Consider the following 12,080-nt stretch of genomic DNA (forward strand, 5'->3'; position numbering starts at 1 on the left):
CAAAGCTTTCTCACAACACAGGAACCCAATAATAAAATCTGTCTGTAATTGAATCAGCAGTTGACGGGTGCTGCAGCCTGGACAAAAGAGTCTGTCATCGCATCCGATTAACAGTGAGATGATGGACAGAATTAGTCTTTCAGTACAATCCCTCACCCACAGTATTCACACAGTGGACAAATAGAAATGCACACATTATTTAGTAGGATACTGTTGCAGTTATACAGCATTACTTTACTAAATTAGTAGGCACAACTAACGGATGAAGTAAAGAACATAAAAACCCCCAACAACTTGCTAAAACCACAAAAAAAAAAAAAAAAAAAAAAAGTTAAAAAGGCAGAATGGAGAATTTCAGTGCAGAAACTTGTTTCACAGACTGAATAGAGAGATACAACAGAGATCGAAGAAAAAGAACAAGTGCAGCAGAGATTCTCAAGGACACAGATAATGGCAGCCGCTATGGTTGCACTTACTGTCCGTCAGTGGGTGGCGGTCGGGAACAAAAAGCTACAAAAAATATCTGCCAACTGAAATTGCAATAAATAAGTCTGGGAAGTAGCAGAATCTCTCCCCCCCCATTTCAAGTGGGGACTACTGCAATCAAATAAAACCTGAAAGGTACTGTACGGCAACACAGTTTTTTGACTTGAGATCAGTGTGCGGTAACAAATTTATTATTTTAGTCTTACAGAGGCTTTCATCTAACCGTTAAATATCAGTAAATAAGCACACATCAGCTGATCTGAGGACTTTTATTCTAGAGGAGCAATACTCAATGATATGATGGTATAACTGTCTGGTATGGTAAGTTTTAATGGAGAGCCACGTTTTTAATGATTTGGGGGGTTACGTCATTATAGGTTTTCTGCAAAGCAGTTGGTTACGTGACTAAATAGAGCAGCTATATATTTTTCAAATCGGGATACATCTTCATGCAAAAGAACAACTTTCAAATGATGCAAATGCATTCTGTCACATTTCACAGGTACATTTCAGGATGATTCCAGTTTACTACAACTTGGGCTTTGTATTTCTAGGCTTCATCATATGTTTCACTCATGATACCTGCGAACATAGCAAAATTACTAACAAGAAGCAGACTGGGCAATAAACAGCGAGCGTCAGTTAAGACAAATTATCTAAACCAGCTTATTTGGAGTTAAAACATAAGTGTGTGCAGTTAGTGGGGAAAAAGGAACCAAGAAAAAGTAATTCTGTAAACTGTGATTGTGACTGTTTTGCAACAGTTTGGGTAATCATTTCTGTTGGCTTTGGTTTCTCAGGAACTGTCTTGCTGAGATGTGGGGGATCAAACTGAATGAAATGTTATTATTACAGATAGAAATTATGTCAAAAACTATGGAAATAAGACCAAAGTTGTAATAAGCTGGAATTATTCTGTAGTCATACTACATGGTACAATCAAGCAACGGACATCACCAGGTAAATATACATGCTTACATTTATATCAAAACAACTGAATTACATACAGAAGGCCAGTGGGACAAGTTAATGGAAGCTAAAACAGAAAGAGTGCAGAAAGTACAGGAGTGGTGATGGCATGCTACTGGAGGATGGAAAAGGGAAGGGGAGGAGAGAGCAGCCTCTGGCATCAGCTTCAGAGAGGATAGGGGTTACTGGTGGGGAGAGCTGCGCACCAATCGGAATACGTGAGAAGGGGAAACGTCTGCTTTGCCTCAACTGACCCTGAAGGCTAACCTTTAAGAAGCACTCAGGCACATGTTAGCGACATGTTGTCAATCTCCGCTGTTGAAACGGATACCAACAGGGCTAACGTGACAACATGGGAGACGAAAGGTGCCCAGAGGGAGGACATATTAAGGGCAGAGGAGAAGAGTAAGTAGAGAGAGGATGCAGTGAGGTACTTTAGGGATTCAGTGACAAACTGAATTGCTATTCTGTATTGCATTCCTGCGGTTATACCAGTCTCTGCGGCCTGATTGCTATGCTATGCTATACTATGCTAAGCTTGCGCTATGGAAAGACAGTCGAAGAAAAGAGGCAGTGCGGAGAACTGGAGGGAGGTGGAGCATGGAGGAGCCCCTTTACCTGATGCTGTTGCCAGGGGGCTGCCTGCTGAGGCTCGGGGGCTACGGGAGGATGAAGCACTAATGCAAGAGGAGGTGGAGGGGGGGTTTATGGAGGAGGGGCTACTGACAGTGGCGGCAGGGCTGATGACGGGGGGGCACTCTGCACATGCTGCTGCCGGCTGCCGCTGAGGGCCCCGGCCAGGCCCCGGGGAGCAGGCACCCACCTGAGAGGCCGTCAGGGCTGGGACCAGGTCCAGGGCGGGTTTGGGCGGCAGCTGGGGCGTGGCCGGTTTCAGCCCAGCCCCAGAGCGGTTGCTGTCCCCCACCCCCTTGATGGGTGGATGAGGAGGAGAAGGGGTCTGGGAAAGCCCTGGCTTTTTGGGAGGAATAGGGGGAGGGTTTCCCCGGTCGATCCTGGCCACCGTGGGCGACTTGAGGCCGATCGGATGGCAAAGGCGGCCGGGAAAAGGGCCTCCCTCCGACGCCGAGTGTGGCAGGCCTGGACGCAGGGGTCCACCTCCTCCTGCTGGAGGGCTAGTGAAGCGCGAGAGGACCTGCGTGACCGTGTGGCGTGCTTGCTGCTTGGCGGCAAAGTTGTCACGGTTGGTGGGGGACGGATCCCGGGCCGGAGGACTCTGGGACGACGTGCCATTTTGGTCCTGTTCCTGGAACTTGTAGCGGGCTGCCTGGACACGGGGGCTGACTCCAGTGGGTAAACCGTGGGGGGCTTGGCCCTCTGAGCCGTTCTCCGTCTGTACCAGTCCTCCTGAGCTGCTGTGGACGATCCCCCGACCACTTGTCTTTGGCAGACTCAGGCCCACGTAGTTGGCAGGGGTCGGTTTGACGGGTATGGTGAGGGGGTTCTTCTTGGGACCCTCCACCTCAGTGGGGGGCAGGTCCGTTTGGCAAGACGCTGTTCGAGAGCTGACGGGCTCTGTGGCTACAAAAACAGACATCACAGCTTTAGGTTTGGGTGGCGTGCCGGCGGCAGCAGCAGCAGCAGCAGGCTGGGCGTTAGCGGCACCATCCTTCCTATTGCCCTGTTCAGTCCTGAGCTGCTCCACCTGCTGCCGCAGACTCTGGCTCTCCATCTCCTCGCGGCCCAGCCTGGCACGCAGCTGTTCCCGTTCCGTGTCAAACTCTGACAGTTGCTTTTCCATCTTGGCCTCCATCTGTTGGCTGCGCTGTCGCTCGGCGCTCAGCTCCTCCTGCAGCCGGCCAGCGGTGCGGCTCTCCTCGTCCAGGCGAGCCTGGAGCTCGTCAAAGCGCTGAGACTCCTCCACGACTCGCGTGGCGAGCTGCTTGCACTCGCGCACCAACATCATGACTATGTGCTTGTTCTTCTCCCGCTCGTCCTTCAGCTGCGCCGTCAGCTTGCGGTGCTCCTGCTCCAGACTCTGGAGCTGCAGCTTCTCCATCTCCAGCTGGAAGAGAAGATACACACAAAGTAAAGGGACAGCAGCATAGATCAAGGCAATATTTTCCCAAAGACACTAGAGCTGCGACTGAAGATTCTTTTCATAGTTGATTAATCGGACGATTCTTTTACCGATCAATCAATAAGTTGTTTGGTCTACATGTCAGGAAATGGTGAAATTTCCAAAAGCCCAAGATGACGTGCCAAAATGTCTTGTTATTCCACAATTTAAAGATATTCAGTTTACTGTCACAGAGGAGTGAAGAAACTAGAAAGCATTCACATTAAAGACGCTGCAATCAGGGAGTTCTTACCTTTTTTCATAAAAAAAACCCCCTCAAACTGAATTGATTTAAAAAGTTGCCAATTAATTTAAAAGTTGACAACTAATCGATTATTTATTTTTTAATTCTTTGCAGCTCTAAAAGACACAAAACTGGTACCAACAGATCATAACATGCGTTTTAAATACCAGAGTTGGGCTTGGTAGAGTTTGCTGCTTTTCATTGCAATTTGAACCATTTGTCACCATCTTCTGATAAGTTATAACAAATCTAATAGTCATCTGCTGCCCTAGCCTCAGCTTTACATGTGAGCGGATACAAGTGCATGAATAAGTTCATCAGGTGTCTCCAGTTACAGAATTACCAAATGAATGTGTTGTACATGTGACACATTGACATCATCCGCTGACATCTTTTTCAGATCATCTGCCAACACACGGACCAGTACCCACACAGACTGTACATGCTGTACTTGTTCCATGGGCCTCAATGTCAAACATGCAATATCTCTCACAGATATACTTCACATACATCACGCCACCTGTCTTACTACCGATCCCGGCACACTGGGTATCACGTGCATCCAGAAAATACCATCCATCACCTGTATTACATAGAAAGCTGTGGATAGAAACACAGATTCAAGCTATATATAATCTGTAACTGAGTATTAGACTGAAAACGGGCCGCCTGCATTCTGCCGTGATGCAACAATCCAAATCTGAAATCATTGTTTGTCACAAAACTAAAAATGAGCCTGTAAAGAATTTTCTCAAGAAGAGCGTAGACAACCCAGAGTAATTAAGTGAGCCAGACAAAATAGCTCGATTAAATAGACAGGCAAGATAGATAAGCGGCTATTTACACAAATAGACACGCGCTATTAATGAACGGGGCTGCTTGGAGTCCAATTTATCTTTTCAGAGTGTCTCTGCATACGGTTGAATTTCGATGACTTGTCAAAGCCTCTATATCTGGAGCGTCGCTGCTATTGTTAGCTCCGAGCTGGCTTCACAGAGGGTAACAAGGCTCAACTGGGGCTCTCCACCCAATTGCAGAGACCCCAGCTCTCTAACAAGCCTCAAACAAAAGAGTCGCCACCTCGCCACCCCTGTCCCAAACGAGACTCCCTCCCTTTCTTTCGGTGTCCTCCCCCACCTCCCCTGTTCCAAACCATCAGGGAGCACGTAACACCCACCAGCTGATGCTGGGGAGGAGCGCCAGTCGTTACTCTAAAGGAGGCGCTACGACTAGCTGCTAATTGGGTGAGGATTATGGCTGTTGTAAATCAGCCTAATGCATCTCAAGAACACATTTAGGGATGCTGTGATGGCAGTGAAACACCTAGACAGGACGAAGACAAGTTTAGCAGACGCCACCACTGAGTACATTAACGCAATGCTGGAAAATCTTTCAACCTCTTAATCTCTGAAGGGGCCGGTAATGCTTGAACAGAAGAATTTTGACTGCGCCCAATAATTTCTGTAACTTTCCGAAATGAATTTACACCCACTCAACGAAGTGATTGGTCAGGCGTGTGTGTGGAGGTGGGAAAGTATGCAGAATTTAAAGTAAGCAGAGTTTAAACTTTGGCATTCTTTACAAAGCTATTTCTGTCACTTTGGATGTGTCCAAAACGAGTCCAACCCTGTGAATGCCATCCAGGAGAGACCGGTTGAAAGTGTGAGGCTTTTCACCCCATTGTCAAGTGTGGCTCTTCCTAACAGCTATAAACACCTCTGACGTGGTTGGACGGCATGCCGTACTGTATGAACTAGCGCTTTTAAAAGCATCACCTCGCTAGAAGTAACCAGGGCCCCTAAATCATTTCTTTTTTTAAAACAGGAAAGTGCATGAAGCCTCTTTTTCAGCATCTGCCTCACATACAGTTCAACACATCCAAACAGAGATGCCAAGAATAACAAGTGGTCTAAAAGCAGTAGCAGCTACATAACTTCCTCTAAGATGTAACTGTAGACGGAGGGACCTTACTCCCCCTTTGAATCCAGGACAGGGTTCGGAAATGGCAAACTTACAAGCTTTAGACTTTTTTTAATCCAAGGTTCTACAATAGGCCATGTCCAGACCGACAACAGTCCACCAGCAAGTGTTTATTTTCTTTGAGGCAGGGTTTTTACCAATTTATGTACTTGCAAGGTAAACGGTTACTTTAAAAGGGGAACTATGCAGTTTGTTTAGCTTAATTTACCATAACTGAACAGCTTCGGAGTCATTGGAATGGTTATATGACTTTTTTCGAGTTGAATGGTGGTCATCCTGCTCCCCCCCTAGCGCCTGTGAGCTGCAAAACCACCTTTGCAGCTTTGGGCCGGCGAGTTGGTGGCCTCAGCGTCAGGAAGTATGGCGTGATATCAGGTCTTGCAATGTAACGAATTGCTTCACGGCACTGCACACATACGCCCATTCAGGAACCGGCTAACAAGGTAGCGATGGAGTTTTTCACACTATTGTCATGGCTGAGCCAGCAAAAAAGAAACTGAAAGCTAGGAAAGCATTGTTGGAGGAGCAGAGAAAGAGGAAACGGCAGACTGACCGAGAGAGGAGTCAGACACAAGTAAACATAGGAGCTGCCAAATATCTATTCCGAAGCTGTAGGAGGAGCTCTATAGAGAAACCAAAAAGTGAGAAAACAGCGAAGAAATGGCCAAAACTGTATAGCGCCCCTTTAACACAACGATACAAGGTATTCTAACCTCCACTGTGGCAAAACAGGATCGGCTCTTTTACTGGATGACCCAGCAAAAACAGCAATGTTTGGTTGCAGAATCCTACTTTGCATCCAGACAAACCTCTTGTGGGACTATTTTCTTTGATACTTTTGATTCTTCTTTTCTAGAATCAAGTCAGACTAAAGCAGTTTATTCAACTACAGTGGAGAATTGGGGATGAGAAAAAGAAGGAAGCAAAAGGAGGAGGAGGAGGAGGAGGCTTGAGGACTATTTTAGGAAAAAAGGAATTTCAGCAACCACCGGTCGTGACCTTGCTTGCTTACAAATTCAGCCTAAAAACATTATGGGAGCAGGTTTACCCCCAAAACCTAACAAACAAGTGTCTTCGTCACTGTTGTAAGTGTTATCTGAGGAGGAGGGGGGGGCTTCCTTCATCTTCATGACTAATTCATGGAGGAGAGGAAGGAGTAGGGGTGTCTTCATTATGCCCATGAACCCATTCAGAGAGTGTTACGTATAACTGCCTGTCTGCCTTCAGCTTGCCTAAGACCTCATGGATAATTCAGCCGCTTACTCACAGGAGAACGACAAGAGTGGAAACGGATGGAGGGGATAAAGATAGCACAGAGAATCTGGGTGTAATTCACTCTACCCAGCAACCAGAAGATGAATGGGGTTGCAAAGGATTGGTACATTTTAGGACATTTTCCAAAGAAGGTTGAACTCAGGAATTTTGGGTGAAAAAAAACAAAACAACATTTTTACAATATAAAAATGCTACCTTTTTACTATTTTGGGGGGGAATGCACATAAAAAGTAATACTAGGTCTTAAGGCACATTTTGGTTAAAGGAATGTTACAAAGCATCTGTAAATTTCCTGGAAATCTTCTAAGGGAAGTAAAGCTCAGGAATTTGAGGGGAAAATAAATTGTACTTGTTGTGAACTTATTTGGTGAGGGGGGATACACATCTGACATGGAGGAAGTTCATGAAGAGAAAATGGAGGTCTGAGAGGAAAATTTATTTTGGAGAGAAGTCTTTTATTTTGGAGGGGGGTCACTGGATATTAGGTTTTTTGTTTGTTTGTTGTTCAATATATTGTTAAATGAGTTAACTTATCTAATTAAAGTTCATTACCAAAATTGATTTTTTCATTTATGTTAGAAGGGTTTAGAATTATGTCTGCTCTTGACAGTAAAAAAAAGTGTTTCTATCTGTATATGACATGGTTTTATTCCCTGCTATTTCCCATGGAAGGTTTCCAACTTCACAACTTATTCTGTATCCGAGTCAGGTTTCCTATCAGCCCAGGACCCAGGCTCTGTCCACACTGATGCAGGTAAAGCAAAATTATCCTTTTTCCTCGTTTTTTTTTTTTTTTTTTGCCTTCAATCCACAATACATTATTTTTTGCAACGCCCCAGAATGCCACTTTGTAGATTCTTTCCAAATCAAAAATGCTGACAGAAGGAAATTAAGCTAAACACCGCTTTCACAGACACGTTGAAGTAGCAGAAATGTTAACTTTGACACCTCTAACTCTCTCTCTCTCTCTGTGTGTGATTACTCGCTTTTGTTTGGAGATCAAAAAGAGAAGAGATGTTGTTGTGTCACCGTCATAGTGTGAACTATAATCAATCTATGACAGGAAAACAGTTGGTGGACGGGATTAAATCAGATCCCATGGCTTTGGTAAAGGTCAGCCGGTACAAAGGCAATCAGAAAAGATATAACGTATGACCTAATGTCTGTTTTAACTTCTGCACACAAGCATAACACTGAATTTGGTTTCCCTATTTTATGTTTTTAAATGTCACTGTGATGAATTTCTTTCCCTTAATGTGAAGCCTTGAACGGTGTCTGTGTTTGAAACTAAACTTGCTTCCATTGCGCACAGAAACTTAACTGCAACCTCGGACTGATGCAAAGACTCCTGAGATGTACCTCATCCTCATCCATCAGCCAAGCTTCATCGAGATAGAACTCCCGTGTCAGTGTAGCAGTTAAGAACTTCCCATATCCAAAAATGTATTGTAGTGTGTGTCAGACCAATCATTGTGATCTAAACACCTTAACACGGTCCACACTGCAACATTCCTCCGATAACTGCATCAACTGAAATGTGTCCTTAGCACTTAAGTACTAAAAGTGGGTGTTGAAGGATTGGTCTTTTTGGGGTTGTTTACTTATTATTTCCTTCTTTCTTTCTTCCTTCTTCCTTATCCAAGTATTCCAGGAAACTTCTCTAAACTTTAGAATACATTTTACTTAAAAGGTGCCCTGCCATACAAAAGCCGTTTTCACTTGTATTTTTTGAAATATGTTAGGCTAATATGTATGTTATGAATGTGAAAATGAACTGCTACTTCCTTTGTCAGCTCTAGCCACTGAAAAGAAATAAGCAGAGAAATCAGGCCAATTACAAAAGCTGGTCAGTCTGACATCATGTTGCCTGAGCTCATTACTATTCATGAGCTCGCCCAGTTGCGCTGGGTAAAAGATTCTGACAGCCAGGCTCTCATTGGCTAGCTTATCTTGTTGAATATTAATGACAACTGGCAGAAATCGAGCTGAGTCTTCCTGCAGGCTTTCTATACCACGCTAGAATGGCTTGAAACAAGGTAACCAAGGCAGTTTTTCCACAAAAAATGTTACAGAGTCGATGGTAGAACTTCAGACATCACCACAAAGTAATGACATACGTGTGGTAGGGCACCTTTAAGCAAACCTCTTCGATAATTAATGTTCAAACAAAGGTAACAAAAACACCGCAAGTTAAAAGTCAAAGTCGTGTGATAGGTGATCACAATCAGGCAAAAACTCACTGAAGTAAAAACAGTTATTTTACATCCTAAACCACAGGACCAAAATCTATTTAACCAGCTTTCCTGTCAAAACATACCACTTCCTACCTCTCCCTTCCTTCCACTCACTCCTTCCATACCTCGTCTTTGTGTGTGTTTAAAGGTTCCATTTAAACTACATCATCTCTGTTATTATTATAATAAAGGTCAGGGACAGGACACATACATATTCATACAGTATTTTCTTTATTACTCACCCACATTCATTCTGCCAGGATATCATCCAAAGACAGAGAGAGGGGACACAGGGCCATTCTGGCTGCCCAGTTTTTCGGGGCCACACACACACACACTCTTTCCAATCCTCCGAATTCAAATATATACACCAAAAACATTAACGCACACAGACAAGCATATGATTTTCTTCCTCTGGGAGAATTTCAGCCACAGAGATTTGAGCCGTGTGTAAATAAACACAATCTGTGGTTAAACAGAACAAATCTGTGATCCACAGATTGCTGATCTAAACAGTTACCTCCATTCAATCTGACTCACAGCAATTAAACTCTACTTCTTTAAACACAAGGTCACAAAGGAGGCACTTTGGAGAATGGGATTGTACTGAAGCTGCATGGCACTAAAGATGGTGATGTTGGATCATCGGTTGGTCCAATAGAGAGAAAAATATCTCATACAATTGTCGAAATGTTGTTTTCGAATCCCATTAACGCTGGTATAAACATTCATGGTCCACAGGGGAAGAATCATATTCATTTTTGGTTTGATTGTAATGTATGCTCCGGTCTGAAACTAAGGCATATTTGTAAAAAAAAATAAATAAAGGTTAAAAGCTAATAACAGCTTTTTGACGTGACAAGCACAGCGCTGATCACAAGGCTAATGATTATTTAGCCTTTCGTTCCCAACTCAAACATCATCCACTTATAGAAACCCTCCTCCTCCTCCTCCTCTCCTCCTTCCTCTCGTTCGTCTTACCCTCTTCTGGCGGCTCTCGGCAGCGACCAGCTGAGCTGACATGCGCTCCTGCATCTTCCTGCAGCGGGCCATGACGGCCTCCAGGATGGAGATGGGGCTAGAGCCCAGGGGCCGCCGCTCCTTGTCTCCTCCAGGGACCCCGCGCTCAAAGTCCCTCTGAAGTGCCAGGAAGGGGTCGGTCAGGCTGTAGTGACCGTATCGCTCTTGAAGAAACACCTCCTTTCTCTGAGCCTGGAGACAAGAGAGGAGGAGGGGGAAAGAAACATTATTTACCTTGTTCAATATGTGGATCAAAAACCATTGGACCCCATTTGGATCATGAATGTTAAAATGAAACTGGAATGTTGCAGGGTTTACACACATCATTAAAGCAGGATCAATTATTTGTCAAAAGCACTATGTTTCAAAACACGTTCATCATTTATCCCAGTGCAGGTTTCTGAGTGATATACTGCTACGTACTGTACAGTAGTCTTGCATGAACAACCAGTACTAAATAAGCATTGTGAAAGCAAACTTATGAGAACTTTCTCTAATTATTGCCTTGATTCTTGTGAAAGGTTTCTCAAATGGACAACCAAACAAAGAAGGAAAAATCTCTTTAGCTGAACTGCTCCCAACCAATTATCATTCGCATCACTTGAGCTTCTTCCCGCGAATGTCGCCGGACGACACCATTTTGTAAACCTAGCCATACTGAGAAAGACAGAGAGAGTTGTGTGGAGCTGATGGGGCTTAATTAGCTTTGTATCAATTCATTCGGAATTGGTTTGAATGCAATGGACGTTCATTAATATAAAATAGTGGCACACTATAGCTTTAATGAGCCATACAACTACTAAACTAGACCCCAAGGTATACTTCTACACACAAATATGTGAAAGACCAACAAAAAAAATTGTCAATACATTTCAGTTTCTGCACTTTATCAAGCCGTAAAAAGGCTCATGCATTGCTCTAGCAAGTGCGTCTGCGGACATCCGACGACAGATAATGAGAGCAACCAGTCTAGGGCTGGGCGAGATGGAGAAAATACCACGGAATTCTTGACCAAGTACCTTGATGTCAATATTCCAACAATATTGTAGGGTTGACCATTGGTGCTTTAACAAAATATCTTTACAATTAGATTTTAGAAAAAAATAATCACCAATAATGTGGATATAGATATGTGGATATAATATATGTGGCCAAGTGGTTAAAGGCAAATAGAACACAGTCTGTCTGGTAAGTTCAGAAGATTGTGTCACTTTACTCTAATGCTGCCTTTAAAACCAGGAAAAGACTAAACTTAAGCCATATTACGTTATTATGATATCTAAAATCTAAGACGATATCATGTCTGATTTTACGTTATGGATATAATATTAATAGATTGCCCAGCATTAGCAACCACATTCATTCATTCATAGTTTTAATGAATGAATGAAAGTGTCTCGAGATAACTCTGTTATGATTTGATACTATAAATAAAATTGAATTGTAATACGGCTTTAATGATGCTACTACTCTTTCACTGTAAGTCCAAGCAGCATCAGCACCCAGCCCCTGCATCGCCCTCCTCCCCAGGCCTCAACTCCCTCCCCTCCCCTGTGGTTTAGGAGGAAGTCCGGTCTATCAGGCCGCGCTGTGGACCCTGAGCCCCCCCCCACCACCACCACCACTTGCCCCTAACCGCTGTGAGCCCGCCTGCCTGACTCCAGCAACACTCAGCACTGCAGCAGGCCCGGCTGCTCTCAGGTTACACCGACAGATGGAGATGGAGTCCTCTGAGCCGGTCAGAGGTGAGAGCAGGAGGCCCGTGGTTAGGTCACAGGAAAATGGGTATCGCAGC

At 44.2% G+C, this 12,080-nt stretch overlaps 1 protein-coding gene across 2 annotated transcripts in view; it reads right to left on the reverse strand.

The window, feature by feature from the left end:
• cttnbp2 (cortactin binding protein 2) overlaps positions 1 to 12,080 on the reverse strand; it is a 115,562-nt gene that overhangs the window by 46,308 nt on the left and 57,174 nt on the right. For both annotated transcript variants that reach the window (XM_028584528.1, XM_028584527.1), the window contains exons 3-4: positions 10,247 to 10,477; positions 2,074 to 3,478 (exon numbers count right to left, since the gene is read on the reverse strand). In XM_028584528.1, coding sequence (XP_028440329.1) covers positions 2,074 to 3,478; positions 10,247 to 10,477 — 1,636 coding nt within the window. The remainder of the gene's footprint in view (positions 1 to 2,073; positions 3,479 to 10,246; positions 10,478 to 12,080) is intronic.

Source organism: Perca flavescens, chromosome 8, assembly GCF_004354835.1.
Source record: "Perca flavescens isolate YP-PL-M2 chromosome 8, PFLA_1.0, whole genome shotgun sequence".
NCBI classification, from domain to species: domain Eukaryota; kingdom Metazoa; phylum Chordata; class Actinopteri; order Perciformes; family Percidae; genus Perca; species Perca flavescens.